This window comes from Mercenaria mercenaria, chromosome 11 (assembly GCF_021730395.1).
Source record: "Mercenaria mercenaria strain notata chromosome 11, MADL_Memer_1, whole genome shotgun sequence".
In the NCBI taxonomy this organism is placed as follows: Eukaryota; Metazoa; Mollusca; class Bivalvia; order Venerida; family Veneridae; genus Mercenaria; species Mercenaria mercenaria.
Window position 1 is genome coordinate 51,907,977 of NC_069371.1, and position 25,818 is coordinate 51,933,794.

Below are 25,818 nucleotides of genomic sequence, written 5' to 3' on the forward strand. Positions count from 1 at the left end.
TAAAAAAAAATAAAATAAAAAATAAAATAAAAAAAAAAACAATTCTAATATGGCTAGATTTGAAAGAAGAAAATCAAGCGCTGTATATTCTGCGATAAACAACGGTTGACGCGCGGACCCATAAGAGACAATTAAGACGCCAAATTGCCGCATGACGCCGGTATATTACTACTTTGATATATGAAGGCCTTCGAGTGGTTTGTCGTCTAATTTAAAAATGAGCCGCACCATGAGAAAACATACATTGTGCGTTTGCGACCAACATCCGCGCAGTCTGGTCAGGATCCATACTGTTCGCTAACGGTTTCTTCAATTGCATTAGGGTTTGAAAGCGAACAGTCTGGATTGATGCTGATCGCAAATGCACTATGTTAGTTTTCTCATGGCGCAGCTCAAATGTACCACGGTTCAGACTTCAGATGCGTAGGAATTGAACGATGAACCGTGGTAAAATAGATGCTAAATCACAAGAAAACCTTGATTGTTTTCATTCTGACATGCTCATTGAAATATTTTAATAAATATGCTGGACTTCATTTACCCGAGGAGTAATGAACCGACGTCATGCGATAATTTGACGTCATAATTGCTCTCTTACCGGTCCGCGCGCCAACCGTTGTTTATCGCAGATTCTAATATGACTAACAATGCTTTACTCATCACAAAGATATTATGTTGACGTCACGTCAACGTGATATTTAGCGCCATGTACGCATCAAGAAATAGTGCTTTTAAATTTCATGGAATATTTTACTTGATAACATGTTTTAAACGAAATGTCACATTGCACAAATGTGTTGATTAATTTACTACTGAGTTATAGTTATTCGCTTTGCTGAATAATTCGCAATAATTTTCGCCCGAACTGAACTCTGCCGCCAGACGTATTACCATTTCCGGTCTTGGCGTGAATAAACAAAGACCTACTTATGGCGCCATGTTGTTGTTGTTGTTGTTTAGTAAATTCCTCCGTTGACTTTTCGGAGCACCCAAGATCTAGCTGTATCCTAGTAGTATGCAGATCGATTCTTCCTGAATCGTGAATTAAGTAATCCACTCTAAATCACACGCTGAATCACACACAGATTGTAACTAGATATTTACACCCTAACACTTCCGGGGGTGGGGGGGATATACAAGGGGTATTATCTTTACTTAATGATTAAAAGTACTTAAGTATTGTATTATGGGTCACTGTCCGAAAGTCCCCTGCACCTTGCCAAGTGGAGCCTCAACAGCAATTCTCTTGATAGCAACTCTACCGTGTCTATACTCTCAGCTGTCAGCTGGAGTTGAAGTCCAGTACTGGGATGTGTACAGTCAAGCATTAGATGAGTAAACCTGTGTCTGTCAATCAAGGCACATGATCTATCAGATTGTATGTCATTTTTTAGACGGACTTTTATTTTTTGACGGATGACCTCTAACGCTGGACATACAGCAATGAAGTGATTCCTGGTCTCAGGTTCTGTATTACACAATTTACAGGTTGGATTCACATTGTACTGGTTCAATGCAGCTCTATTTGCTTGTAAGGTGTATGTACCTGTCATGAGTCTTGCCTTAAGTTCCGCCCTCTTGACATCTTGTAGGTTAGGTCTAACTGAAGTATATACATGATGTGGTTTACCAGCCTGCAGCGAGGATGGATTAATGTACTTGAGGCTAGGTTTTTCTGCAAAGTCTGACCTCCCCTGCTCTTCTATTGAGAGCCTAACAGTAGGTTCTTCCAATCCGATTCATCAGGTGTCTTGTCAAACAATTCATATGCTGTTGGTAATTTTTTTTTTAATTTCAGCCCACAGGGGGGCCATTTATTATCCCCGTCCATGATGTGATGGGGTCTTGGACCCATCCCGCATCACATCTTACAGACATATAATAAACATAGATATAAGTTAAACAAATTTCAGAGCATAGTATATACTTAGTGTAGTAACAATGTTATCAAACTATTCAATACCTAGTTCACAACGATTTATAAATCAGTTTAACTACAATACCTAGTTCACATGTTAATCAATATATTTAATGCCTTGTTCAAAAGGATTAATCTTACAAAAAAGTTCTAAAAAATTTCAATCCTAGAAACAGGGGATTTTTTAATAGAGAGAGAGGTATTATCAAGCAGCTTATTTATCTTTCATAAAACAGACCAAAATGTATGTCATTACGTAATTTTAAGCCAGTCTTCTTATTTCTCTTAGTCTATAAGCCTCTCATTAGAGAACAAGAGGTCCCAAACAGAGAAAGAGAAGGAAAAAAGGGCCTCTGCCAAGAAAAAAGAAAGAAAAAAAGTACAAAAAGGCCTAAGTGTGAACCAAACTGTCTTACTTCCTTATTCAGTGTCTACAGGGTTCCAAAAAAGAAAAAAGGTTTAAAAGTGGGTATCCCAAGCAACTATATAGTCATTGCATGTAGAATCGAGGATTTTAGGAAACAGTTTAAAAATAAGAGACAAAGTGGAAGTCGGAACCCTGTGCTGTTGGTAATTTATAGAGGAGAAGCAGTCTTCTAATATGTGAAAATATACTTTTGTGGTGAAATTCTTTCACGGCTAACTTTCTTTCAGCCACTTCATATTCAACTGAACTTGGTGCTTGCAGAAAACTGTAGAATAAATTCAGAGTATTTTTGTGTATCTGGGTGGAGACATGGACACTCCTAACAGAGAAAGGGCAGCACAGTTTGGGGTTCGATCTGGAAGATGCTGAATTTGTTTCAGTGTCTTGGTTTGGAAGACCTCTACCTTTTTCACATCTGTTTTGGTGTAGTAAAAAGTCTCGAAACCATACAGCAGCCTCGGTACTATATATACATTCCAAATGTGAGCTTTTACGTCCTGTTTAAGGCCGTTTACCCCATGAAAACCTGCTCCAAGTAAGGCATATGCTGTTTTCCTCCCTTTGTCAATTTTACTCTTTATATCCACCTGGCCAGTAGACTGTCTGATGATGTTCAGTTGAATCTTCTATAAGAATCTCCTCTCCCTCTAAGAGGAAAGCAGTAGCTATTTCATGATTTTTTCTGCTATTGCTACGGTAGACCACACAGCTGCTTTTTGTTGGGTTTATGTCATAGCGATATTGGTGACTGAAGTTTTTTACGGTCTTTAACATGAGCCTCATTTCTGATGGGGCATGTGACATAAGGGCAATGTCGTCAGCACATGTGGTATGTGGTATGCAGATGTTCCCTATTCTGGCTCCGGAAAACATTCCCTCCGGGTCTAGTAATAGTGGGTTGTTGTAGCGTTTGTAATGTTCTGTGGACAGCACTCCCAACCCCTGCCCCCTCTCCCTGCCTAACACCTTACTGTATAGAGATGGACTTCGATACCTCTCCATTCCATTTTACTTTTGATGTCATGTTATCATAGAGGTCTTCAATTATCTTCCACTCGGGGATAGGTATACCATCAAGAAGGAGATTCTGCAAAAGAAGCGTGTGGTCCACCACATCAAAAGCCTTCCTTGTATACAGTGTTACTAAAATATGCTGCTTCTGGTTTGCTTTAGCTTCAAGCTGGGTCTCTGAAACTAACAAGGCAGATCTTAGCGAGGACGTACCTTCAGTAAACCCACTTTGGAGCCTGGATTGTGTGTTTCTGTAGACTGGCTTGTGACGTTCATTTAAGATTTTTTCTAGTATCTTCAGAACCACTGATGTAACTGTAATGCCTCCATAATTCCCTGGGATCTGTGCATCTCCCTTCTTGTGCACTGGTGTAATAAGGCCTGTTTTCAGTATCTCTGGTACTGACTTGTTCTTTAACAATTTATTAATAAGATTAGTTAAGTACGGTAGGATGATCGTCCCTGCCAATTTAAAATGTTCGGCCATCAGACCCATTGCATCGGGAGCTTTACTGTTATTGAGCTGTCTCACGGCATTAGATACTTCCTGGTAGTCAGTAGGTTGGATATCTTTAACATCAGCTGCCAGCATATCTATGGTAGCAAGGTTGTTTTTTGTCTCTTCCAGGAACAAATCATCATATTTGCCATCAGTTTTTGGAGTTGCTAAGGATTGGAAATGTCCGGCCCATCCTTCTGTGATATCTTCATTTGTAGTTAGTCGCTGTTCACCAACAATAATGCAATTTGTACTTGATGTGGCTGATTTTCTTTGCCTCTGTATTAACCTATAGAACATGGTATCTGTACTGTTTGTGGTCATAATCTCAGTTACTTCATTATTCCTTTTTTCAGCAGCTGCCTTTCTCTGAGCCTTCCGTAGGCTACGTTTGGCTGTTTTCATGTCTGACCGCAGATGATGATCTGGACCTGAGGGTGATCCTGCAACTTTCCAGTTCCACCAGATTTGTTTTGCTAATCTTTACTGCTTCCAGTATTTCTGTACTCTTTGGTTGGGGTTTTATAGGTTTACGTAGTACCTGCTGATTGGGCTGATATCTTGGTATACTGCAGGATGCTGCCTTATCAAGGGAGTTTTTCAGGTTAGTAATGGCTGGACCAACATCATCTGTATCTAGAAGGTTATCTTCCAGTGCTGTTCTTAAGACATACTTATACGTATCAATGTTACACTTCCTCCAATTTGGCTTGGACTGGTGCAAGACTTTTTCTGTGTGTGTACTAGGAGGTACGTTTATTACAGTTGAGACTGCTGTATGGTCAGAGACATTCTTATAATGAACATTCTGGACTTCTGTATGTGATGAAATATTTACAGCTATCTCGTTCTTTAGGATATAGTCTATCTCTGCTGATGATGATGATTTCCACTGGCATGGAAGAAGGTAGGTATCCCCTGTTGTTGACAGATGAGTTGATGTTTGTGTACAAAGTCCTTCAGTAGCTTATCTCTGTCGTTGGGTGGTTGTCTGAAGAGTGAACCATTGAAGTCACCGCAAAGGAATGTAGCACGACCATTGGAGTTTTATACAATATTTTGTCCAGTTGACCAAGGGACTGACCTGTAATCTTCTGATGATGTATTTCCACTGCATGGCATGTATACACTCACTATGCATATTTCTGGTGAAGTATTCAGGGTAAGAACCACAATACGGTCACAACCATCTGCTTTACCATCCACTTTGACATTCCAGTTGGAACGGTACAGGATTGCATTTCCGCCAAAACCTCGTGGAATTTGCAAGGGTGAGATGGGATCATCCATATCCACAGCTTTTGCATGGGCCCTGTACTTGGGGTTTATCTAGTTACGTTGTCCCAGTTGAAACGAGAATAGCCAGTGTTCTTGTATGCAGCATAAATCACAGTCCTGTAACAGGCTATGTACGTATTCTAGGTTAGATTTGATGTTCTTTATATTTACTGTCGTGAGTTTAATTGTTCTAGAGCTGTTCCTTCCAAGGCTTGGCCCTGGGATAAAAAAGGCTTCTTTGTATTCCTCAAGGTTGGACTCTGTGCTTTTTCTGTTATTTCTAGTTTCTTTTCTCTGGTTCGCTTGCAGGTAGCTTATGTGTTAAACTCTGTTCATGGAGCTCAGGCAGTGTAAAGTTAGGCTGTGTACAGTTCCCATCACCCATCTCTTCTGCATCATCAACAATAATAGGAGAGTTAGAGTAGTCCTGTATATGATGCACTTCAGAGAACCTCACTTTCTTTGGTGTTGAGTGATGTTCTGGTTTATCACATGCTAAACGGGTTGGAGCAACGTTTCTTCCCATCGGGGCTCTATTCTGGAACCTAGGGGGAATGTTACCTAGGTTGGATCTTTTCCTCCCATGGCTACTTGGCTGTTTTTCACCTTTATGTTGGGATTGCAGGTTTATACCTGGAGTTTGGATGGTATCATTTACAGGATTTGTGTTTACAGGTTGATAAGCAGGTTGTTGTAAAACTGTATTCTGCGGGATGTGATGACTTGGATACCTCTGAGCATGTGTGTGTAGGTGCTGCTGATTTCCAAACTGTTGTGGAACTGGGCAACGAAACAAGTTGCTTGGTACAGCTTCTTGCCGTACTCCCAATGGTTGCATAGGTCTGGTGTGATATGGGTTCCTTTGAGGAAGCTGGTGCCCCAGAGGAAGGGAGTAAGGATATGGTGGCACGCCACGCGAATACCAAGAATTACCCATATGAATGGAGTTCATCTGCGAGTTGAGCTGTTGAATATTTTCAAGATGTCCAATTCTATTCCGCAGTACATCAGTCTCGAGTCGATCAACACGTCTCTGCATCTCCAAGTAACCATTGTCTGTAATAAAATTCTGTTCATGACTTAGGTGGTTGCTTATAAAATTTTCTGGCTCACGTGCTTGTTGTTTAAGTAGTAACATATTATTTGATCTTTCAAGTTCTTGCACTTTCTTTTCGAGCTTCTGAATAACAGAGATAGAAAATTCAAGTTGCTGTTGTATGTCCTGCTGATCTTGATTTTGAGAGGTTTTCTTCTTTTGTTTTTTCTTCTGAGATGTGCCTGACTTATCAGCACTTGTACTTTTCGCTGCATCTGGAAGAAGCTTCTGTCCCTTATTTTTGGCATATTGTAGAGGTTCCGAAACTGATATACTTGTATTTGTTCTAGTAGGTAATGTTGTATCATGTATATCCTGGGCTTTGCCAACTTCCCCTGTTACGGTACCAGTAAGTAGGTTTGAAGCACTATCAGCTGGAGTTGCACCATTACAGAACTGTTTTTCATGGGTTTCTTCTAGGCGAGCATCCGCTGCAGTACTTGGAATCATCTGCCATTGATCAGAAGTATGCGAGTGCTTTGGTTGTTGCCCAGTGGGGTGGGGTGCCAGATCTGTTTTAGCTCTTTCCGCAACTGGTGAATTTATTAAGCAGTGAGGTTCTTGTTCCGATGAAATAACCCGCGCCGGAGCCCGAGGATATATTATCTCATCATGCATGTCTTCCACTTCATCTGGTCTAGATTCCCCTACATCCTCCAGAAGGATGGACGAGGCACACGATGAATCATCAGAATAGCAGAATTTTGAGGCATTATCTATGGTGAGATGTCTGCAGGATAGACAGCTGTATGGGACATCACCACTTTTATAAGATAATTCAAAGTTTTTATCTAAGTGCTAACATTCATAATGATTCCACTGTTGACAATCATCACAAGCAATCCCTGACTGCACTTCTTTTTTACAATGCACACAAATGTCTAAATTTAGTACAGATAATTGTTGTTCATCAAGGACATCAAGGTCTTTTGTTATTTCATTTACAGTAAGGGGTGATTGGTTCGAATCACGCTCAGCAGGTAGTATTATATTTGCTCCCCTATTAGCATCTTCTTTCTGCAGGCATCTATTGATAACATCCGCAAAACATTTATCTATGACAGACATCTTCGGATTTGCTTCAATCTTTTTGACAAGTACATGTACAGGCAAAATATCCTCTTGGAAGATTGACGTGCCGTTACCATTAACTAAAATCGAAGATTGTGTATGGTACATATTAATAGTAAACTTTATCCTTTTTCCCGCTGACCCACACTGTTTCTTGTTTAAGGCCTTAATAATCATTTCAGGACAGTTCCCCCAACTATCATTGACAGTCTCCACTTGAAAACCACATTGAACTGAGAACCAAAACCTACACAGTCTATCATACTACAGAGTTCCATGTGCAGTAGTTCATAGCACCCCGTGCTGCATTCAATTTTCAGCTGTTTACCGGAGTCCTTTGGTATTACATTCATAAAAGGTCTATCACATGTTTGCAATTTTTTCTTAAGGGACTTATCTTCATTCAGTATATAGTTTTTGGTTCTTGAATGAGATGGTATACAGTTCCCTTGTACCACAGGTAGAGCAAGGGCTGAACGCGATACTGTAGTAACTCTTATTAAATAAAGAAGGACTTACGACAGTATTGCGTTCAACCCTCGATCTGATCTATATGAAACGTCGTTAAACTGAAAGCCATCGTCATCTGGAGTTAAGAGTTACGCCACTAGGTAAGAAACTCGAAAAACGATGAAAGTTGAAACCGTGATGGTGAAAAATGGTCACGATATGGAGATTACAAAATTACGATGATGAAAACATGAAATAACGCAACTACGGTGGTGAAAACGTAAAATTATATCGACTCATCATTGTGGTTCTGCCGTTAATACTTTCAACGACGTGGTATGGACTATTCGATTTTCGCCATTGTGGCTTCCATTTTTATCACAATCGCTTCGACTTATCCCGACTTCAGTGATTTAACAATCGAAGTTTCGGTTTTAGTCTTTATAGTTTCGATTTTTATTGTCTTGACTTCGACTTTCATCACCGTGTTTTAGACATATACCAACGTTGTTTCAACTTCCGCAATATCTGTGCCCATAAATTCGACTTAATTCACACTAAAAACAACGTTTAATCTCGTTGTGGTTGACAGTGGAAAATAATTCCATTGAATCTAGTATATCAAGGATTAAACGAAACAAAACTTGAAACATAATAGGTCATTTTAATTTTTTAGTATATAGTTATTTTCCACAATTGTATTCATATTCAAAGGCTCTTGTTCGGGAATTTTAATTTCAATTGTTTTAGTTCGCTGTTTAAGTAAACATTTTGTCAGCAAAACTGTAAAACTAAAGAGTAGAATCCAGACGACACTTTGTCCTAATAGTAAATACAGAAACCATATTGGAGAGAACCGTTCCATTGTGTATCCAAAGAGAAGAGGAAATAGCATGACTCCTGTAGACGCTGACATCAAAAACATGGAAGACATTTTCCCTGAGACGGTAACGATATTCTCATTCGTCCATGTAAACATGGCCGGAAATATAAATGACATAGAAATCCCTGGGCAGCCGATAAAAATCCATATCAGCGGCTTTATATTATAAATTGTAGATAATAGTAACCCAGTGAAAGATAAAACCACACATATGCCAAATACTATCATCAATTTAGATGTTTTAACAAAGCGAACGAGGAAAATACAGCCGAGTCGTGCCAGACCAAAACATATCCAGTGAAGTGAGGTAGCGAGAGACCCTTCTGATTTCGACCATTTTAACTGAGTTAGAACAAATGTCATTAAAAATCCTGCATATATGTCATCTGTCCCACAGTATATAATCATTAGCAGTGATAAAATGGATATAACCATTATCCTTGCCGGAAGTGACAGTTCATTGAAGTTTGTCGGATCTTTCTCATCGGTAATCCTTTCGATTTTTACTACATCCGCCGGTCGTATGTAATACATCACAGAAAATGGAATCACGACTACAAGAACTAAAATGGCTGTTATTAAATATGAGTATTGCACAGCCGTTTCTCCAGAGACTTGCATCCGTTCGACTGTTGAATTAGTCTGCATCTTTTGGCTTAATAAAACTGACCCATTGTCTAATAATTTCATAGTGTTGTTCATATATAAAGGGATGGACTCGAGCGTAATAGGAACTTCAGTAGAACTGTTTTCAAAATAAGCAGCACTGTCGGTGGTGTTTAGAGTGTTTTTATTCCTTTCAATTGCTAAAAAAGGTTCGGCAATAAATGGTGCAATCATTCCGCCGAAGCTAAAGCAGAAATGTAGTCCTTGCATATAAGGTCCAGCCTCGGTGTCCCAGATATAAACAATATCAGCATTACCACCTGTAGTAAAACAGAACTAAAGTCAGAAATATGTCAGGAAAACAAAGATTTTACTAAATTCCCTGAAAGCTTACAATGCCGTGGTTCTTTCATCCCTGTATAGATGAAAATAAAGAAAATATGTGTGTGTTCAGTGTTAAATATTCTTAATTCAATTAAATGCTAAAACTGTTCGATGATTAATTATAGGTTTTTATTTGTTTTATATCTGGCAAGTTAATTCATAGAACTTAAATGGTTTTGGATTTAGTGTCAGGTGTTTTGAAGTTTGAGTCGTCCAGTTAGTTTCAAATCTGTCTCAGTGATTATCTGTTCCGCTTGTATCGGCTTCGAGGGAACCCCTGAAGTTCTTAGCACCACCTAGCACTGTTAACCCACAGACTCTCTTTTTAATTTTCAATGGTCACATGAAAACTAAATATATGATGTTTTTCACAACATTATTAGCTGTTAGAAAAGTCCACAACATAATTATAAATGTTGGTGTTGTCTTTTTTTTTATGAAATACTCCCCTCACCTGTATCAAGACTGGCCGTCAGCATTCCCGAAAGACACTTTACCACCATCATCAGCCAGAAATACGAACACCAAGGAATTGCTGCTATTGTTACTGCTGTACCAATAATGGAGCCGATTATAAGAAGCAGTTTGTCCAACTTGTCATACAGGATCCCAGTGATAGCGGATCCAACCAAGAACCCAGCTGACGTTACAGTCACAAGCCATGAAGCAGTTTCCAGCGATTCGCCAATTATCATGCGAAGATCGGGAAAAGTCGGACCAAACAATGACTCCGCCCATCCCTGCAACAAACATATATTGATTGCTATTGACAATAAAATCATAATAAAAATTAAACATCCTCTTTCAGTCAGACCACCAAAATCTCTTGTCCTCTTCAGTGTTTTCCATTACTGAAACAGAATACAAGGATCATTTGAGGTGCGAATAATTATAGTGATCTTGGATTTTAGGAAATAATAAGAAGTTAGAAACTGGAGTAAATAGAAAAAATGAAAAACAGTTTTGTGTTTAAAATGGTGTCGAAAGTGCAAGCAATGGTTTTCAAGTCCATTGCCGATATGCTCACATGTGTTTGTATTATCAAAACATTGATTTCAGACCAACACTTATTCCGGACCGTCTCGAAGTGTTGGTATTAACGAAAGCATTTTTGTTTGTAAACAAAAAAAAATAGAGAACGAAGCTTCGAATACCGTGGAAACTTTTTACCTTGCTTCCTGCGTGAGCAGTTGCAATGCATTGGCAACCAGAGAACCAGCTTTTGCAATCTGTAAATCCTAATAATGGAATTGTTTACAACTTGATGGAACTTTTAACCTCAGTGCATGCTTAAGTAAAATACGTTGAAATGTTGACGTTTATGTAGGGATAACGCATATTTTGTCGGGTTTTAACATCTGCAGAATCCCGAGGGATTGGTTAGTAACCGAGCATAAAACAGGTAAGTGAACATATTGTCTCGCAACGTCACTAATTATTTCACCTTGACGTCATTTCCTTTGAATTATCCGTTTTGGGGCCGTAACGCGTTTACGCTTTCCCACGAAACGCGCAAATGTTAAAAAAGTGTTATAACAGCCCGTGAGCACGAGAATCTCTCTGTTAACACACAGTTTTTCTCTCCTGTTGAAACACCTCCGAAAAGTGACAATAACAGCAGTTTTATACTAGAATAACATTCAAAGAAAATTGGAGTTGAACTGTGCAGACGTCATCTTTATATATCTTGAAATAAGTTTTGAGAAAATCAGTGTTGAAAAAGTTGTTCAGTGTAATAGAAATATGCACAATGCCGTCTACTTGCAATGCTGTGTGTCAACTCGTACAAACAGATCTGCCTGAGGCTACATTTGAGCCGCACCATGAGAAAACCAACATAGTGCATTTGCGACCAGCTTGGATCCCGACCAGCCGACGTATCTGCGCAGTCTGGTGAGGATCCACGCTGTTCGCTAAACGTTTCTCTAACTGCAACAGGTTTTGAAAGCGAACAGCATGGATCCTGACCAGACTGCGTAGATGCGCAGGCTGGTCTGGATCCATGCTGGTCGCAAATGCACTACGTTGGTTTTCTCATGGTGCGGCTCATTTCAGTTTTATCTGTTTTAACATAGATTGTAGAGAACGAATTTCTCACCGGTACCCGCTTATTTTTTGAAGACTGTGGGTCTCATTTCATTCTTACCTGAGTTTAAACCCGCAACCTTCAGAGAAAGCGTCCGATCCTCTACACCTGCACCACTATACCTCTTATGTCGTGCCGTTTATTGTGTGATATAACTGATTGTTAAATAAATTAAGTTGTGCATAAATAAAAGTCTGAAAGGAAACTTACCAGCATTACAAACGCCCAGCATATCCAGACAGTGTGCAGGAACTTCTCTCTATATATCGGCTGTCTCTTCAATTTCTCTATTAAAGACGGTTGCTTATTTTTCATCTTCTCCTCCATATCGTTTGATACAGATAACAAACTAATCCACCTAACAGTGACGGTGATTATAAATTCTCATCTTTTTTCCGGTTTAACATGCGTAAGTTCACAATTTAGAGTAAAAGCTTTTATGGCATTCATTCAAGCGTTTGGTTAAAGTTGCCAATAATGTGTTTAATTTAGTTGTTTCACTGCATCGAATTTATCAAAGGTATCTCTTGTTCGTGTGAAATTAAGGTCGTTTCTTGGCTACGTTAGGGTAAAACAGCTATTCATACCCTGTTGTTGTTAATCAGTCATCTTTGAAGTGTCATCTGGATCACCATGTTGTTTACTAACTACATCCAAGCCGTTTTATGCAATGAATCTACCTTACGCAATGAATTAACGCACGATGAACACAAATTATGTGAGATAGAATGAAGTGGTCTTTAAATATTTAACGATAAACTTTTGTTTCAGGTTATTTCAAGTTATCAAGGTCTTCCATTTATCTTCAATTTATCAAATCCGTATACGCCCTTATCAGCCGTTACCAAATCACGTGGGATCAATTCACTCATATTTGTATTCACATAGCGGTCAAATTGTAACATATACTGACTAACGTGTCTATAACGGCCATCGAGGGGACTGGGTGGAAGTGACCACTACAGACAGGTGAATACTATATTCTATGTAAGGAATATCAAAAATATTGACTAGATTCTGCTATAGGGCATTTTTAATTAATGGATAATACACGTTTTTTTTGTGTATTAACGTCTGCAGAAGCCCGCGGGATTGTTGGTGACCGAGACCGAAGGTCGAGGTCACAAACATATCCCGCGGGCTTCTGCAGACGTTAATACACAAAACAAACGTTTCTTGCATACCAGACGGGGATTTCCGGTATTTTTACCGGTGCTGGAAAAATCCATCTTACACCCCGGGGTGTAAAATGACTCTCGTGCTTTAAATGACGTATTACGAACTACATATATGTAGCAGATTTTTGTAGTTATTTATATTTTATTTTGAAAAACGGAATAAAAATCCAGTACCTTGACAGTTCCTCTTTGTTCCTGATAGTATATTTCTCGATTCAAAACACATTATTTTATCAAAAATTCATAACGTTACGCTGGAACTGATAAAACAAAACCGGAACTAAACATTGTTATTTGTCTTTGAAACGTCATGACGTCTTTCCTGTTTACGGACGTTGATTTCCCGCGCTTTGTTTAAATACGCTGCTATAAGAAATAGTTCTAAAAAGAAAGCCGTTCGACTGATTTTATTTTTATTATTATATCTTGATATCGGTATGCAAGAAAAAGATTCTGTCACTGGTTATAGGTGCAGATGGGAATATTCGGCTCTCGGGTAACTGTTTAGGCGGTAACTCGGTAGGAACCTCGTTACCGCCTAAACAGTTACCCTCGAGACCGGAAATTCCCATCTGCACCTATAACCAGTGAAAGAATCTTATAGTATTGTCGCTATTCTTGCATAAAAATATATTTCACGACGATTTATGCATTGTTTTCATATGTGATGACTTGACGATTCCGGTACATTTTTTATTTACCATTCCAGTTGTTCTTGGAAACGGTAAACATGTTTTAAATATCCGTATCCAGGGCCAGGAAATAAACAACACTATCAAAAGCACATTCTGAAGGCTTTTAAGCGATTTTTTTATCTCTCATTATTACAAACATAAAATTACCAATAACTGTTCATATCATTTCACAATTTGGTGGACTCGATCACAATTTCAAGAATATTAACTTTACATTCGAGTTATATGGAGTACGGACACGCAGTTGGAGTACGGAAGAGTACGAACGTAGTGTCAAGTTTCCAAGCTGTTTATATAAATTCTTCGAGAAATTAGATAAAATCATACTGACTGATACTTACCAAAATCATAAATATGATACCTAAAAACAAAGAATCGCACAGGTAAACACGCGATTCTTTAACATTCACGGTTGTCTACAAAATCTGAATTGACGCCGAGTTCTAAAAGGGGAGTAAACAAGGGAAGAAACGAGTACGAGCAATGTGGGGGGCAGCGCATTTGGCGTTAGTTACTGATACAGTAAAACATTCTATGGTTTAGATTGCATCTTTAATGCTTCAAAAAAAGGTTTTTATGGAAGAAAAAGACGCAGATACTAGATGTCAATCTGCGCAGAATTACATATACGTCCCTGAGAAAGTGAAAAAAGTAGTTTTTATGCAAGAATGACGTTCTTTGCACGTCATCTTTTGCATTAGACTAAGTCGCGCAAAACGGAAAGGGTCAATTAACTAGTGCTTTCAAAGTTCGTAACCAAAGAAGATCGTTCTTAACATGGTCACGCTATATACAGGTGAACATTGATGCAGGTTAGATTGTATTTATGGTAACTGTGACATCCACCAAATCATCATACAGACCAGGTACATTTCATTCCAAAAATAATATATCCCAGAAATGTTGCGTAATAAATTTCAGATCTTTGTCAATTTAAAAAAAATGCACATCTGTATCATCAGTTAATAGATTCTTTCTTATAAATAATAAGAAAACATTTCACATAATTGGCATAAACTATTTTTTCTAATGATTTGCACCCTGATGGTGCAAGGGGGAGTCAGTCAATATATGTTATTTTCCACCAAAAAATATTTTCTTTTAAGTGAAAATTTACAAAACAATGCAGACATGGAGCTGATCTTTGTCTGCACTAGCGGCAAAGGCAGAATCAGTTGCCGCAAACAGGCTAAAGTTTATGTTACCGAAAACAAACTTTGCATTTTATTGTAACTTCATGCATGGTTGAATGACAAGAAAATGACATTTTTATTATCGTACATGTACATTTCTTCCAAATGAAATAGTGGACAAATTATCAACTGAATTAGTGAAATTTTGTACATCGCATTCCGATTGTCTGTAAGTTTAGTACCAGCACTCTATTTCGTTTTACAAAGTTGCTATAGAGAGATATTTCAAATTGCTAAAGAAAGATATTTCAATAGTACAGTCATGACAGCATTTCTCCATTCAGGGATGCATACTGCGTTTACCGGTTCCAAACTTTGTTCGCCGAGCCAGTTGATATTGTTTTAGTTTCTGTTACTTGCTGTCAACAGACGGAGGGGAACTATAGAAACTGCATGCATGCATTTAGCATAGGGAATATAATTAAACTTGATAAGCAAACTATAATCTCAAGAACCATAAATCCATCTTTCATAAATTTGAGATTATCTACATTTTATACTTTAATAGTTTCATTATTTTGCTCGGATTATTACTTTGCAACAACTGCGGGTAAATGAAAAACTTGCTATTGAGCACGAGAAGCATAATAAAGCGCAAGAACTGTAAACACTAGCCTGATAAGTTTTCAAAGTATTACCTCCCCTCATTGTCTTTAAAATAACTTCATATGGCAATTGTTTTAGTGTTGGGAGAGGACTACTAGCACAGTTGCCCCACCGGGCATCATCTCAGGCCCGAAAGGTCGTCCGAGGAGAACTACCGGCCTTCAGTACGCCGAATGAATGGGTTCCTCACAGAAAGGTCCGAGCGGGGTTACTTGCATATGTTTTACTTAGTCAAGGGCCATAACTCTTGTCTTGCTGAGTGAAATACATAAAACTCGGCTGCATAAATTCACATAATGAATACTATTTCTACATGGTTTCATGACTCTAGGTCATATATTTTTAAGATGTATGCAACACAATCTTTTATGCACTTCATGTGTATTTTTCACTAAGTCAAGGGCCATAACTCTGGTCTGGCTGAGTTAAATCCCAAATCGAACAACTTGAGTACGCAACTTCACATGATACATAACAATCCCCTAAAGTTTAATGACCTGAGTCAAATCCTTATTAGATACGTGTGTCACAAACTTGCATACCCTTTATGCATATTTGTGACTTTATCAAGGGCAATAACTCTGGTCTGACCGACAGAAATCCCAAATAAAAACCCAGGTTCACAACATTTCAGCCTGAACTATAATGTTTCATGACCCTTTCTTGCATGCCGGACAGGATTTTCCCGTACTTTTCCGGTGCTAGAAAAACTCATCTTACACCCAAGATGACTCGCGTGCTACAATTTATGAATGAATGCGTAAATTCATACGCTACTACTACAAAAAAGTGCCTTAAAGAAAAACGAAGGAAGAATAAGGCATGCAAGAAAAAGAATCTATCATTAGTTGAAGGTACGGATGGAAATATCTGGCTCTCGGGTAACTGTTTAGCGGTTACTCGGCTGAGCCTCGTTACCACATACCACATAAACAGTTAACCTCATGCCAGATATTCCCACCCGCACCTTCAACCATGAAAGATTCTTATATTACATGCCGAATAATATTCCTAAAATACTAGTATGTCATAATCCTAGGTCAAATACATTTTGAAATTTTTTTAGATTTTATCTTTATCTTGTTTTTGACTAAGTCAAGGACCACGACTCCAGTCTAGCGGCTGTGTGAAATGCCAGTTGAAACTCCAGGTGCACAACTTCACATACTGACAAACAATCCTCACTAGCTCAAATACCCAAGAATATAAAACTTTTTGGTGGGGGGATTGGGGTAGGGATAGTAGTGTTGATTACTGCAGTCTTCGTAACAAATAATTAGCACCGCTTATGTTTTAAATCAGTACCAACCTGTGCTCCGGACACAAAGTACAAATGACAGATTTGAACTCAGTTTGTTACCTTGACCTTTGCCCTACCAACCAAATTCATGCGCTTTACACATCGTCTTTCCGCCACCTACCTATATTCCAAGTTTGAAGTCAATACCTTGAACAACTATTAAGGTATGCTCCGGACACGAAAATGATGGGCAGAGTTGACCTTAGAGCTCCATTTGTGACCTTGATCTTTGACCTACCGCTTCTGTTCATACTCTCTGCACATTGCCTCATCGCCATCTTATCTACATGCCAAGTTTAGGGTCAATATTTATACCCTCCGTAGTATGGTGGTTCATACTGTTGACTTTAAAACACGTGTCCTTTTTTAACGCCGGTCAAACCCTGCTAGGGTTGTTATATTAGCTGCCTGCCCGTGGTTGAAAAAAAAATGTTTGGATGGGCAGCTGGATCTTCATCTGCAAATAAACGCTAGAAAGTCTATGTTACCTAACTTTTGTCCATGGGATTTAAAACAAACAAACCTATATCTTTAATGCTTTTTTATTTGGGTATTAAGTTGAGATCTTTTTATCATACTGAATAAATGAGTCAACAAATCTGATATGCATTCTATTTTTTTTTTTTTTTTGGATCACATTTAAAAGATACTATCGTAAACTTTTTAAATCATAACTACAGAATTCAACAAGACACTCGGATATTTCTGAGATGCTCTTGAGTGTCTCACACCAAAACAGGAGGCCAGTACTGGTACTTCTCCGGAAAACAGATGTAATGACAATAACAGAAACCTTCCGAAATTTTCGAATTCAAAAAAAAAATCACGTTACTTCAAACTGAGATTCTTTTGTCAGAGCTAAGTGAAATATAGAATAAACTGAAATAGAATGCAATAAATATGAAGTAACTTACACTGAAGAAAATAACAGACTACAGTCAAACCTTTGCAGAATATCACATCATATTTTTTGTTTCTATATTACCACTAACAACTGTTCTTAAATAAAGATGAAAGTAAATGACGCTTCTAAAACTTGCGTATTACCTTCGTTAAGTATTTATTTTCAGACTTTATAATTATTTATAGAGGCACACATCCTGTATTAGATTTCACATATGTTTAAACTGACTAAACAGTGACATCGTATAAATTTACTCATTTCACGACATCAATCAATTTCAAAAGCCATAAAATAGAGACTAGTGAACATTAAGAACAATATCATATATTATATATTATTATAAAAAATAAAGTCGTTGATGTACCCAGCCAAAACAAAAAAGATACTTGTATGAAATTTAGCTACTTTCCAGAAATAAATGTACACATCTTTATAAGTGTTATTCACCCGCTTTCTAAAATCACAATATTATCGCGTTTTTAGAGACAGGTAGTAAAATAAAGAAAAAACTCATACGTTTGCCATATTCGATAGTTTTGAAATTTTAGTATGTTATCACTTATTACAAACATGTTGATCCAGATGTGTGCTTAAATTAAAAAGAACTAGCGGGTAATTATATTAAGACAATGTAATGTCAAATCAAAGCCCTGGAAGGACTGATAGCCAGTGCTTATTGATATTTCAACATTCAACATTTCATTGTACATTGATCGGTCATGATTTTAGGTCGACTAGATAATGCATGCCACATATCTAAGCCCAGTGCATTGTGGTTCAAGACAAGAAGATTTTTTAAATGTTTTTCCCTATACAACTCCATGTAAAACTAAGTTTGCCCCAATTTCAACCCTAACCCGAACTGTATTTTTGTAGTAAATGTTGTACTTATATCCTACACAAAATATATAAATTTTATCTTTCTTGATCGATGTTGCACTTTGATATAACATCGTTGAACACCTTTCGTTTTTGCTATAATCAAACACCTAAAAGGGTCAAAATGCTTTTGTTTATAACTTAAAACAATTTTTACGTTTTTTTTTTGTTATGAACATAAATATATAAAAAAAATTTAAATCCTCACTTTCTTCTATTTGTCAATGTAATTATTGATTTTCAAAGCAGAACATTTTATTAAATCCACTGTTTTTATTACCTACCTTTATGACTGTATTGCCTTTTAAAGTTCATTTGCAATGTTGAAAGTAGATGTTTTTTACCATAATTTATTATGATATGCACATTATTCTATTTGGACAGCTATTCCATGTGTTTTAAAACAGATTTAAAAGCCGTTTAAATTAAAGTCCAGTTTTTCATCTCAGAAGAACAAATACTTAAATTTCATTCCACAAATTTCAATTTGAAGCGATTTATCTAAATGTTTTCATTTACCTTTTACCTATACAAGCAATTTCGTAAAAATGCGTCTACATTTAAAGCAAACGATCCGGTACCACCGAAGTATACGGAAATGGCCCACGTGATCGGACGGAAATTGCCGGTTATCATTTCCGGTTATTTTCTTAAAACTATCAGCGTTGTTGCTTTTTTTCCCATTCCTATACAAAGTCGCTTGCATATTCTGCCAAACCAGGCTCCCAATGCCACAAGTTTCATTCCAGATTTAATTAAATGCAAAGTATGTAGAGTATTTTTAAACTTCAGGTTAACACATCCTTTAAATAAAGCTGATTTTTGCGTTTACCGCACGCTTTCCGCGCCAAAATTAGTTGAAGTTTCATTCTAGCAGTGTTCATTTCGGTTGTATATTATACTGTTTGAGAGCTACTTTCTTTACCCAGTCTTCTTCCTCGGCAAACATCATGCCACAGAACTCTTTTTCCACAATAAACGCTTTATTCCACTCACTTTTTTCAACAGTATACGTTTCCGTAATATTCGGATATACTTTGCAAAAATCGTCCACTTCATCTCTTACCTGTTTGAAGTGGAGGACTTCGCCGAAAAAGTCTTCGCCTGCCTGGATGGCCTGCTTCCAAAGTTTTTTGTAAAAGAAGTCATAAATGGCGTAGTCAGCGAAGGCATACCGGCGGTACAGCTTCCGATCATGTGGTCTGGGAAGAGTTACCTTACGATCCCAACCACGTGTATGAAGTCGTCTGTACAGAATATCTTTCAAACTCCAGTTTAACATCCTCCGGAGCAGAACAATAGATTCATCAAAATATTCTGAAATGATCACTAAATGGAATTCTTTGTCAAGCTTTTGCACATACTCATTCATTGCCGTTTTGTTCCTTTTCATTATGACGTCATCAGGAGTACCAAATTCTGCAGCCTGACGATTGTTGATCCACGAAAATCGTGGACTTTTGGCAGTTTCAAATTTGAGAGGATTCTGTAGATATTGCTGAATTGGATTTACTTTTGATATGTTGTATACATATTTTGGCGCCATATAATTCATACTGGATTTAAACTGTTGATATGGCTCACGAATAATGCCAATGTAAACGGAATCTTTGTGCAGAAATCTTTCAAACGCGGTTTTGTTATAAATCACGTGACTCGTCATAATATCGAATGATTTATTTAGACGAGGATGAATTTGTTTCTCTATCAATGTGTCGGTTGAGCTGACGATATTCAACCACTTGGGCAAAACAAACGTTAAACCTCTTGTCATTCCGAACCGGAAGAAAATAGAGGTAGCTGTTCCACTTGCCGCTTTGTGAACCTTGAGAAAAGCAAAATGGTGCACTTCTCTTCCGTCAGAGAACACGCGCACACCTTGCGGAACCGGAAATTCTTCGCGGCATGATCTTTTCAAAAGGGTTTGCGCATGCTCCAATACTGACATTTCTCGCCCAGGTAGATTGTTATATTGGTTGCTAACTTGAATCAGCTGGAGTGTTGCGAAAATAGCCACAGCTGCCATTAAACCAACACCTAACCATCTGAAAAAAAGAAGAAAACAGGCTAGTCGTTAGAAATTTAAATTATTAAGAATTAAGAATTACACATCTGTTGAGAAAAGCTGCTTGTCCTTTTGGGTCTTCAATCATTATCCGCCCACATATTACTGGCTCGCTCCAGTTAACAAGAGCTCTGAATTTCCCGAAGACATCCTGGTCGAATGTACCCTGCCCTAGTCGCCCCATTCATTAGAAATTGGGAGAGGACATTATAACTATTATAGCTCCAGCAACGCTACAAGGGACCGAGTGACCCCATACAATAAATTTGCGACAGGACCAAACAATGATATTACAGATGGGCATCAATCAAGTGGCCCATGAGAAGCAGTCCTTTAAAGATATGTTACGGTGAATGCCAAGAAGAAAAAAGATGTTTTACTTTTGGCTCCGATGGTCCCTAATAGGGGCCAAATTTAAACGAATGTATCAAAGGAAAATCCGCTTATGTAAATTGTTTATGGACGGTGGACGATGGACCATCCACCTATACTGAGAGCTTACCCGGAAACGAGTGAAAAAGGTAAATATCGGACACGAAACTCCTGACAATGATACAGAAAGGGCCATAACCCCAGAAAACAGTATCGAGCATAGAAGTCTCGACAATATACGCATGTGCAGATCATGCTAATAATGCTTACCAAGTATACTAAATTTCAACTGATTTGGTTGGGAACTGAAGGATATTCTAATTAAATTGCATTACTTTAAAGTCTAAAACGGGTCATAATTCACCGAAAACAATATCGGAAATGAAAATGTATATCAGAATTCATTTAAAGGGATAGAAATAGGAGGAGGAATAGAGAACATACGGTTAAAATAAAGTTGCAATCTTTCAAAGTCTAAAATGGGACATAACTCAAGAAAGAATGATGTCAGGATTATTTGACGCATACTCCTAAAAGGCGGTAAGTTCAATAGAAAAAGATAACCTGACATGAAACACTTCAAATCTCAGATATTGTTCTCTTGATATTGATGATTCATCGCAAGCCTTCATCCCCCAATCCCACCAAAACATATAATTGTTTCTTCTCCAGAGAAGGAACACTTAGGTCGACATTTCACACTTGACTGAGCAGGTATTAAATGGATACAAGGGTACTGTCAAAGGAATCCGATCAACACTAGGGCGGCGCCATCTTGGACTCGTGCATATTCATTACAAATAGCCTCTATGACAATGTGTGTTTACGCGTCTCTAACCCTTATCATGCTAGACACGATTGATTCTGCCTTTGCGACAAGTGTAGATTATGATCAGCCTGCACATTCGTACAGTCTGATCAAGATCTGCACTGTTCGCTATTTAATCAGTGTCTTTTCGGTAAGCACACCTTATAACAGTTAATGGTACTGTCCAAATTGGATGATGGAGAAGTTCATTATAGAAACTTAGCTGGGAAAGTGTTAAGTCAATATATTGTGAAATGCAAGTTATATTAACAACAGGCCAATAAGGAACAATCATTCGTATAGAGTAATCATCCGTGCATTGAATATTTGATACTTTAGAATAGAGATTAATATAATGAATATGCATGATCTAAAAACAGACTCCCGCAAAATAATCATGAAGTAGTCGCTGTTACGTGGTTTTATAGCTGCAATTTGCAAATGCTGAAGTTCAGGTTTGCATTTTTACCTGTCTAATTCTTTTTCTTGCGTTTCGTAAATGCATATGTGTATTTTTTATATGCAGGATCTTGCGTGTGTTAATCTCGTGACGAAAACATCCGGGAGAGCTATGTCCAAAGATTTTAATATTGCGGTTAAATGAACATAAGTAACCAAACAGATCATTACTGTCATATTAAACGCCTGTAACATGATGCTACAATAAAATTTGCGTACGTGCTATAATGAACCTTTTGCTATGCTAAATCTTGTCAGACATAAAAGTCCCAACATTTTCATTTGAATTGGGTTTATTTAAGTTTTTATTTGAATTGGGTGGTAAATATAAGAGGAGGTGAGTACACAGGAATCAAGCGTTTATTTGAAGTTTACTGGCTACATGTCAATTTTTTCTCTTGGTACGATCGAAAACCACATTAGGTATTATGACATTGACAATAAATTATTTATATATACGGTATCCCGTTAGGGCCATCGCTTTCGCATCAGGTGCACAATGAAATGACAGTACGTTAGAACGATGGTAAGGACACGACAGTACGAAAGTACGACGGCAAAGACACGACTGTACGGTAGTACGATGATGGAGAAACGACTTACCATAGCGCGATGACAAAAGACACAACTGTACGACAGCATGATGTTTCTTACGGAAATAAAGAAAGAAATACAACACATTCCCTTCAGCAGTTTAAGTTACAGTCCAAACTAAATGTGCAGAAAGAGTATTCTTCCGGTTCACTGTGACCTTAACTTTTGACCTACTGACCTAAATATCAATAGGGTCATTTGCTGGTCATGATCAACCCCCTCTTTAAGATCCGTGATCCTAGGCCAAAGCGTTCTTAAGTCATCGTCCGGAAACCATTTAACTGTTCCGGATCACCGTGACCTTGACCTTTGACCTACTGACCTCAAAATCAATAGGAGTCATCTGCCGGTCATGACCAACCTCCCTATCAACTGTTATGATCCTAGGCTCAAGCATTCTCGAGTTATCATCCGGAAACCGTTTAACTGTTCCGGATCACCATGACCTTGACCTTTGATCTACTAACTTCAATATCAACAGGGGTCATTTGCTGGTCATGACCAACGTCCCTATTTACTTTTATGATCATAGGCTCAAGCATTCTCGAGTTAGCATCCGGAAACCGTTTAACTTGTTCCGGATCACCGTGACCTTGACCTTTGATCTACTAACTTCAATATCAACAGGGGTCATTTGCTGGTCATGACCAACGTCCCTATTTACTTTTATGATCATAGGCTCAAGCATTCTCGAGTTATCATCCGGAAACCGTTTAACTGTTCCGGGTCACTGTGACCTTGACCTTTGACCTACTAATTTCAAAATCAATAGGGGTCATCTGCTGGTCATGAACAACCTCCTTATCAACTTTCATGATCACAGGCCCAAGCATTTAACTGTTCCGGGTCACTGTGACCTTGACCTTGGACCTACAAACCTCAAAATAAATAGGAGTATTTGCTGGACATGATCAACCTTCCTATCAACTTTCATGATCCTAGGCTCAAGCATTCTCAAGTTAGCATCCGGAAACCGTTTAACTTGTTCCGGGTCACTGTACCCTTGACCTTTGACCTACTTACTTCAAAATCAACAGGGTAACCTGCTGATCATGACCAACCTTCCTATCAACTTTCATGATCAAAGGCCCAAGCATTTAACTATTCCGGGTCACTGTCAATCTGACTAAAGTACATATCCTATTACGCTACGCATAGGATCTGAGAACGACCTATTCATTGCCTCGTTCTGACGACCCTTTCGCTAGCCAATCAGAGCCTAACTTACAACATCTTGCAAATCTACCTGTAGCCTTGACTTTTGATATTTATAATTCTTATGTCATAATGTATCAGATATCCGGTTAGCTCAGTCGGTAGGCCACTTGCTTTGTAAGTGAGGGGTCCCGGGTTCGAGCCCTGGAATGACTTCACATTTTTCTTACTCTTTGACATTCGAACAAGTCGTCTGATTGGATAAAATAAAAATAGCAATACTGGAAATCCAAAATATACAGAAGACGAATGTGAATGGGTCGTTCTCAGATCTTCGTTTAGAAGATCAAGTACTTTAGTCAGATTGGGTCACTGTGACCTTGACCTTGGACCTACTAACCTCAAAATAAATAGGAGTATTTGCTGGTCATGATCAACCTCCCTATCAACTTTCATGATCCTAGGCTCAAGCATTCTCAAGTTAGCATCCGGAAACCGTTTAACTTGTTCCGGATCACTGTGACCTTGACCTTTGACGTACTTACTTCAAAATCAACAGGGTCATCTGCTGATCATGACCAACCTTCCTATCAACTTTCATGATCATAGGCCCAAGCATTCTTGAGTTATCATCCGGAAACCGTTTAATTGTTCCGGGTCACTGTTACCTTGACCTTAGACCTACTGACCTCAAAATCAATAGGGGTCATTTGCTGCTCATGTTTAACCTCCCCATCAGCTTTCATGATCCAGGGTCCAAGCGTTCTTGAGTTATCACCCGGAAAGCGATTGGTCTACGGACATCTACGACATCTGCGTAACACAATATATATCCCTCCTTCTTCGAAGGGGGTAGGGAGGGGGGAGGGAGGAGGGGCGGGGTCTGGATGCGTATAATTTTACCATTCGTGCACTCGTGCTTGTAATTACTTCATAGAATTTTATTGCTATTTCAGCACACTCCAAAAAATGATTTTATTCAACAACAAATCACTGCCTGGGAAATATTAATTCTTCATTGATATAAAATTTTATATTAAAAATAAATTATGACTTTTGGTCTCTGCACTTCACCTTATTGAAATTCATCATTATATCAAGTGTCCTGGCAGTTTCAACAAAAGAAAGTTAACTACAGTAAGGGAGAAAATTTTGAAATCAAGACAGAGTTATGGTTCTTCATCTCATTGCCATCTATCATAACGTTCAGTTCAGCAGTTTCGCCAAAAATATATAGAAAAGGGAAAGCAATTCAAAAATAAAATCAGTACAGAGTTATGATTCTTGCACTATGCACTTTCTCTAACTGCCATCATGTCAAGCTTCCTAACATTTCCTTCGACCGTCCGGACAAAAAAAACTGTTACGGACAGAAGGACAGACGGAATGGCGAACGGGCGATCTAGGTAAGTATATTCCCTCCCGCGTTCTTGTTTATAAGGCAAAAACAACGTTACCTTGTATTCCACTTCATGTTCTTGACCGGAAGTTCAGTTTGTCCTGAATCACCCGCGTTGGATGTGAATCTGAAATATATTTGAATATAATCTTCAATTTCTCTAGTTGTTTATTCAAGCAACTGTTCTCTCTCTGTCAGTGTACTCAACAATAAACCCGCCTCTTACATTTTTATTGATCAGTAAACACTATATATACACGTACGGTGCATTTTATTTGACCTGGCGGGGCGGAGTTAATCTCTGACTTACACAAATAACGATAATCTCAAAAAACGAGCTATATAGGTAGGGCAAACCAATGACTAAAATTCGACGCTACATTGGTTACAATGTAAGGTAGATGACCACTGAATAAGAAGTCTAAGTTGCCGAATATACTACACATCCTGCACAATAATGCAATGGACCGTCGCGAAACCCCGCTCCGCCAGAAACGAACTT

The 25,818-nt window shown here is 38.3% G+C and overlaps 2 protein-coding genes across 6 annotated transcripts in view; both read right to left on the minus strand.

Annotated features, from left to right (window-relative positions):
* Positions 1–8,394: 8,394 nt before the first annotated feature.
* On the minus strand, positions 8,395–12,600 carry LOC123532072 (sodium-dependent glucose transporter 1-like). Its single transcript, XM_045313428.2, has 3 exons — positions 11,920–12,600; positions 10,078–10,363; positions 8,395–9,559 (listed from the first exon to the last, which is right to left on the minus strand). The coding sequence occupies exons 1-3, from the start codon at positions 12,034–12,036 to the stop codon at positions 8,415–8,417; spliced, it is 1,548 nt and encodes a 515-aa protein (XP_045169363.2). The 5' UTR covers positions 12,037–12,600; the 3' UTR covers positions 8,395–8,414.
* A 4,690-nt stretch (positions 12,601–17,290) lies between these two features.
* The window catches only part of LOC123531533 (galactosylceramide sulfotransferase-like), a 45,068-nt gene continuing 36,540 nt past the window's right edge, over positions 17,291–25,818 (minus strand). For all 5 annotated transcript variants that reach the window (XM_053517431.1, XM_053517435.1, XM_053517432.1 and 2 more), the window contains 2 exons: positions 25,375–25,443; positions 17,291–20,509 (listed from right to left, as the gene is read on the minus strand). In XM_053517431.1, the coding sequence (XP_053373406.1) occupies positions 19,345–20,509; positions 25,375–25,391 (1,182 nt within the window). In that variant the 5' untranslated portion in view covers positions 25,392–25,443 and the 3' untranslated portion in view covers positions 17,291–19,344. The remainder of the gene's footprint in view (positions 20,510–25,374; positions 25,444–25,818) is intronic.

Coding starts and splice junctions, on each gene's coding strand:
- LOC123532072 (XM_045313428.2), bottom strand. CDS start 12,036: ATGGAGGAGAAGATGAAAAATAAGCAACCGTCTTTAATAGAGAAATTG. Junction 10,364..11,919: donor GCTGGGCGTTTGTAATGCTG/GTAAGTTTCCTT, acceptor TGTTTGTTGCAG/GGATGGGCGGAGTCATTGTT. Junction 9,560..10,077: donor GACGGCCAGTCTTGATACAG/GTGAGGGGAGTA, acceptor GTTTTACTACAG/GTGGTAATGCTGATATTGTT.